This window comes from Ochotona princeps, chromosome 6 (genome assembly GCF_030435755.1).
Source record: "Ochotona princeps isolate mOchPri1 chromosome 6, mOchPri1.hap1, whole genome shotgun sequence".
In the NCBI taxonomy this organism is placed as follows: domain Eukaryota; kingdom Metazoa; phylum Chordata; class Mammalia; order Lagomorpha; family Ochotonidae; genus Ochotona; species Ochotona princeps.
In genome coordinates this window covers 3,852,999-3,858,758 of record NC_080837.1, presented here as the reverse complement: position 1 = coordinate 3,858,758, position 5,760 = coordinate 3,852,999, and the positions used below count along the sequence as shown (strand labels likewise).

Sequence of the window (5,760 nt, the reverse complement as noted above, 5' to 3'; positions counted from 1 at the left end):
TTTCTAGACTCTAGTCTCCAGACAGAAGCTGCAAACAAATCCTGTCTTCTCCACTCTCAGCCTCAGTAAAATTTTGTTGTTTACTTATTAAAATATTTACTTCTTTTTAATTGACAGGCAGTGTTACAGAGAGAAGGAGACACAGAGAGCACTTTGATCTACTTGATTCACTCCCTGAATGGCTGCAAGCGCTGCAGCTAGCTCGTCCAAAGCCGGGAGTTGAAGCTTCCTCCAGGTCTCCCACGTGGGTGCAGGGTCTCAAGGCTTGGTCCATCCTCTGCTGCCTTCCCAGGTCCCAAGCAGGGAGCTGCATGGGAAGTGGAGCAGCCAGGACTTGAACCGGCACCCTAAAGGATGCTGCCATGTGATAGCTTAAGCTGTGGTGCCTCCTCTCAGGTGCTAGAGCTCAAGGATGGGGCATGAAGAATCTCCATTCATGCACCAGGGATGGTCCCTTCCTCCCGTTTCTCTTCAGGCGTCCCAAAACTGGGGCCAGTGATGAGAGCAGTGAACAGAGAAAGAGGTGCCTGGGAAGTAGGTAGCCCAGGCGCTGGTCTCAGGACTCAAGAGAACAGACCCCATCACAGGCACACTGGAGCATGAGCAGCCAGCAGAAAGCCACAACATACCACAGAGTGGGCAGTTTCATTTATAGGACGTGCCAGGATCTCAAAACCACAGCAGGAAAGTAAATGAACAGCTGCTTAGGGTAGGGATGGTGGGAGGCTGGGGCAGCACGGTCAGGGAGCTGGTGACTGCTGTGGGCATGTGAGGGGAGGTGACATAACTGCACGCACGGTGCAGGCAGATCACAGGGGTGTGGATTTCCTCCAAGAGAGTGGGCTGCATGCATTGAGGGGGTAATGACCAGTGTGAGAATCCACTTAGCCAAGGAAAGCAAGAAAGGAAAGGCTGGGACCCTCCTCCCTCCCCAAGGTGACTGTCCTGCCCCCGCCCTCTGCTGGCTGCTTCACTGGGTGGAGAAGCGCAGGGTTGCCTGCACGTGCTTGCAGTGGGGGTGCTTCATGGTCAGCCCGTAGATGGGGGTCAGGTCCACGGGCAGGCCGGGGGGCACACTGAACTCCAGCCGCTGCAGCAGGATGGCCAGGAAGAGGAAGACCTCCCAGCGGCCCAGGGTCTCTCCGATGCACCTGCGCTTGCCCATGCCGAACAGCATGACCTTCTCACTCAGGGGCTTGTTGAGGGCCACGCCACTGGTGGTGAGGAATCGCTCGGGCCGGAACTCCGATGGATCTCCCCACACCTTCCTGCCAGAAGGAAGAGAGGAGGCGGGCTGTGAGGGTGGGCCTGGAAGCAAGGTGCCTGGACAATCCATGCTGGGGGCGGGCTGGGGTACTCCAACAGGGGCCGCGAACATCTTCACTGCTGAGCTCAACACCTGCTCCCCGACTGCCACTCATGGCAGCGAAGTCAGAGAAACATGGACTTGAAGCTGGTCATTTGGAAGAGGCTGTCCTGCCGTGGGCCCTGCGCTGTGCCCTCTGCTCTGCCCTCTGCCCTCTGCTCTGACCTGTGCCTACCCTTGTGCCCACCCCTGTGCCATATGCCCTTCTTTGTGCCATGTGTTCTGCCATGTGCCCTTCCCTGCTCTCTGTGCTCTGCATGCATGCCCTGTGCCGTGCTGTGTGCCTTCTGCCCAATGTCCTGTGCTCTATGCCCTGTTATGCCTTGTGTCATGGCATTTGCCCTGCCTTGTGCCCTCTGCTCTGCCCTATACTCTGTGCCATGGTTGGAGTGGGGACAAGCAGCCTCTGGGCGACTCAGCCCATCAGGTCTCCCTCCCATCACCCCGAGGGACGGGCACTCACGGGTCGTGATTGATTTGCCACTGGTTGATGAAAACGCAGCTGTCCTTGGGAATGTGGAAGCCATTCAGGGTGGTGTCCCGGGTGGTGCTGAGCAGGGAAGAAGGATGCCGTCAGGAGCACTCAGGCTGAAAGCTGGAACCACTCTCCCTCCTGTGCCCACTGTGCTCCAACTTCCTCCCTTGAAGTCACGGGCCCCCACCATGGGAGGCAAGGTGAGGGGCAGGGAAGGGACAAAATCTCCTCCCCATGCCTGAGCTGCTGGCCAGCCACTTAACTATCTGCAGTTCTCCCTCCCTCCACCTCCCTGCTAACACCCTCCCAGGAAGGATACAGAGGTTGGCCCAAGGGCATGGACCCCTGCCTCCCACAGGAGAGACCCGGTTGGAGTTCCAGGCTCCTAACCTCAGCCTTGGCCCAGCCCTGGCTGCTGTAGGCATTGGGGGAGTGACCCAGTGGGTGGGTGATCACGTGGGCCCCAGGTGCTCCAGTACTGGGGCAATTCAGGTGCATCAGTGGGGAGCTGGACCAGAAGTGGTGCAGCTAAGACTTGAACCGGAGCTCTGATAGTGACAGGGAAAGCAGCAGCTTAGCCTGCTGCACCATAAAAGCCTCTTGCTTCTTGCCAGAGTGAGTGTCCACTCACTCCCTGGACACCATGTGTAATGTCAGGCACCACAGGCTGTAGCCCCAGGTGAGGGCAGAGAATGAGGTTTGTGCCAGCCAGTTGGGGTCCAGATGCTCTCCCCATGGAGAGAGGGCAGGTGTGTTTTGGGATAGCCCCACCAGGCCCTGCAAGAGCTGGTCGGTGGGAGCCAGGGAGAAGGCCTAGTCACTCTAGACAAAAGTATATGCCCAGGAGACCCGGCCCTGCCCTCGGGAATCCCATGGGCTGGGGTCTGAAGAAGAGGCTGCTGGTGCTTGCAGGTGCAGAGGGGTGCAGGCAGGAAGGGGATGGGTGGGAGAGGTGAGGTCGGGAGTGTGGCTGGGAGGAGGCAGAGGAGACCAGGCAAGGCTGGGGAGGGCAGAACAGGCAGCCTCACCTGTGCGGGATGGTGAAGGGGACGAAGGAGGAGTGGCGAAAGAGCTCCAGGATAAAGGCCTCCAGGTAGGGCAGCTTGGGACGGTCAGAGAGCTGGGGCTTGCGGGCCCTGCCAATCACAGTGTCTGCAGAGAAGCAGGGAGAGCTTGGAGCTGCTGCTGGGATGCTCCTTGGCACCCTTGCCATGCTAGGTTGTGCCTGCTCCCCTGAAGCCCCACACCCCAAGCCCAACTCGACCCCACCAGCTGTGGGGACAAAGGTGGGCCTTGCTCTATGGGCTGAACTGACACTGGGCAGGTGCATTGCAGGTGTGTGTGGATGACCAAGGCCTTACCGCAGGGTCCGGCAGCACCACCTACCCAGCTCCTTCTGGATCTTTCTCTGAATCTGGGGCTTTGTCACCAGGTACATGATGCTCCACGAGAGGGCTGTGGTGATGGTGTCGAACCCTGGGCAGTGTAGGGTGCAGGGAGGGAGAGATGAAGGAGACTCGCATCTTCCAAGCACCTGCCAGCTGCATCTTCCTGAGACCCCAGCTCATGGGATTCCCGAGGGTAGGGTAGAGCCTCCTAGGCATTGGCTTGGGACATTGACATCAGCGTCAGCTCCCCAAATGGTCACAACAGCCAGGAGCCAGGAGCCAGCTGAAGCCAGGAGTCCAGACATTCCTCTGGGTCTCCCCTGAGTGTTCTGGGACCCAAGCACTTGAGCCATCCTTTGCTGCTACTTTCCCAGGTATATTAACAGGGAACTGGACCAGAAATGGAGCAGCCGGGACTTGAACTGTCACCTTTAGGGATGCTCTTATTGCAGGTGGAAGCTTAACCTATTATGCCATGGCACCAACCCCAAGGGCATCCTATGTTGTCAGATGGGGCAACTGAGGCACCGAGGAGGAGATGGAGCCAGAGGAGCATTTTGCATGGGGAGTTGGTGGCACAGTCTGGGCAGAGGTGCCCAGCAGGCACCTGTGGCTAAAGGGACAAGTCTCTGGCTCGTACCAGCTCCGAAGATGTCGTTGACCAAGTTAGTGATCTTCTCCCGTGGAATGAGGCCACCATTTTCTGTGGAGCTCTTTTCGCAGTGCTTGAACAGGGCACCCGTGATGTCCTGGATGCTGTCCTGGAGGGTCACAGGCTTAGGGCACCCACAGCAGGTCTTTGGCCCTCCCACCCCTGCCCTGTGCTCCTGGCAGCGGGGTGGGGCTCACAGCAGGGAGGCTGATCCAGTTCCAAAGCAGGAAGAGGTGTGGTGTGAAGAGGGAAGCAGGCAACAGGAGAGCTGGGGATCAGCCTGTATCAGGGTTCAGGTTCCTGAAGGACAAAAGCCTTCCCCCCTACACCACCCCACCCCCTGCCGACAGCAAAGGCACCCCCACCCTCTGCTGGGACCCTGATAGGGAAGGAGGAGGGATGCAGATGCCTAGGCTCAGCTTGGAGGCGTGGTTGGTCCTAGGCCATGTGGCTGCATCAGCGGGCCAGGGGTCCCAGATCACCTGCCACTGGGCTCACCTTGTCGAAGTCCTGATAGTGCTCCTGGACTGTTCTCTGCAGGAACTGCAGGAACCTGTTGTTAAAGTGCTTGTACTTGTGCAGGGTGGGATTGGGCAGGTAACGCAGAAAGGGGAAGAAATCCACAGGGTTGCCAGATGAGGCTGACTCCACAAAAATACTGCTGTTCCGCACAAGGTCCAGCATCTCCTCGCTCTCCTTGGGGAAGTGCCGGCCAAAGAGCATGGCCCCGATGACGTTGGCCACAGATGATACCAGGTGATCATAGGGGTCGAAGCGCCCCGTCTTTGCCATCAGCTCCTGGAACTTGCCAATGAGGTGCTCGGCCTCGTGGCTCACATGCTCCTCCATGTAGCAGGAGTTAGAGGACACAGGGTCAGAGGCCAGGGAGAAACTCTTCAGGGAGTCCTGGGCCAGGCGCCTGCGGGCAGCCCACACGGGCCCCGTGTCCGGGCTGAAGGACATGCTCTGGCCATTGGTGATGAAGGAGGAGCTGTAGAGGTCCGGCCGGCCCTTGAAATCGTCGGCCTGCCGCACCAGCGCCTGCTTGACCGTGTTCAGGCCACTGAGCACCACAACGGGTGTAGAGCCCAGGCGGATCTGAAACACATCTCCATAGCGCCGGCTCAGCCGCGTCAGCGCCAGGTGTGGGTTCTTGCCCAGGGTCAGCACATGCCCCAGCAGGGGCCATCCCCAGGGCCCTGGCAGACTCTTCAGGCCTTTGGGGACCTGAGGTCTCCTAGCTCTCACCACCCAGAACACCAGGCAGAAGATGGCAGAGGCCAGGAGCAGCTCCGTGGCCGAGAGGGAGACAGTCAGAGCCATTGCCATCTGTAGGGAGGGAGGCAGAGAGAGGAGGAGGGGCCATCCATCTGTGTCCTCACTTGGGCTCTGAGCTGTGTCCACGCTGCAGCCCACAGAGCAGCCATTGCCCACAGTTGGATGGTACAGACAGCACAGCACAGCTGCCTGTCCCCACCCCAATGTGTGTGTGTGTGTGTGTGTGTGTGTGTGTGTGTGTTTGTGTGTGTGTGTGTGTTTATGGTTGGCTTCTGATTTGGTTCCTGTTCACATCCAGGAGAAGGGAGCTTGGCCACCATCAAGGTCCCAGGGTGGGGTAAACAGCCTGGGGCACACCTCCTCTGTACACCCCGTGGTCATCACCAGGTAAGATTCCCCCTCCGTCCCCACACATACACACACCAGGGATGAGTCTGTCTGCCATCGCCTGGGAGGCTGGGGTTTGGGCAGCAGACATCAGGACCCTCCCCTCGTCTGCTCCACTCCAGGCAGGAGCCCTAGGTCCTACTCACGTTGCTCCTTGACAAATGGAAAAGGTAGGGTCCAGAGCTGGATGTTCTCCATGACCAGGACTGGACAG

At 58.9% G+C, this 5,760-nt stretch overlaps 1 protein-coding gene across 2 annotated transcripts; it reads right to left on the bottom strand.

The window, feature by feature from the left end:
* Positions 1-634: 634 nt before the first annotated feature.
* On the bottom strand, positions 635-5,210 carry LOC131480510 (cytochrome P450 1A2-like). 2 transcript variants are annotated; one of them, XM_058665464.1, is made up of 6 exons: positions 4,380-5,210; positions 3,870-3,990; positions 3,228-3,317; positions 2,870-2,993; positions 1,830-1,916; positions 635-1,268 (listed from the first exon to the last, which is right to left on the bottom strand). In XM_058665464.1, exons 1-6 carry the CDS (start codon positions 5,208-5,210, stop codon positions 971-973), a joined length of 1,551 nt encoding a protein of 516 aa, XP_058521447.1. In that variant the 3' UTR covers positions 635-970. The 2 variants fall into 2 exon arrangements, with proteins under 2 accessions (XP_058521447.1, XP_058521448.1); XM_058665465.1 differs by lacking the exon at positions 1,830-1,916 and having other exon boundaries at positions 4,380-5,204.
* Between the last annotated feature and the right edge of the window lie 550 nt (positions 5,211-5,760).

Coding starts and splice junctions, on each gene's coding strand:
- LOC131480510 (XM_058665464.1), bottom strand. CDS start 5,210: ATGGCAATGGCTCTGACTGTCTCCCTCTCGGCCACGGAGCTGCTCCTG. Junction 1,917..2,869: donor CCCTTCACCATCCCGCACAG/GTGAGGCTGCCT, acceptor TTCCCTGCTCAG/CACCACCCGGGACACCACCC. Junction 1,269..1,829: donor TGGCAAATCAATCACGACCC/GTGAGTGCCCGT, acceptor TCCTTCTGGCAG/GAAGGTGTGGGGAGATCCAT.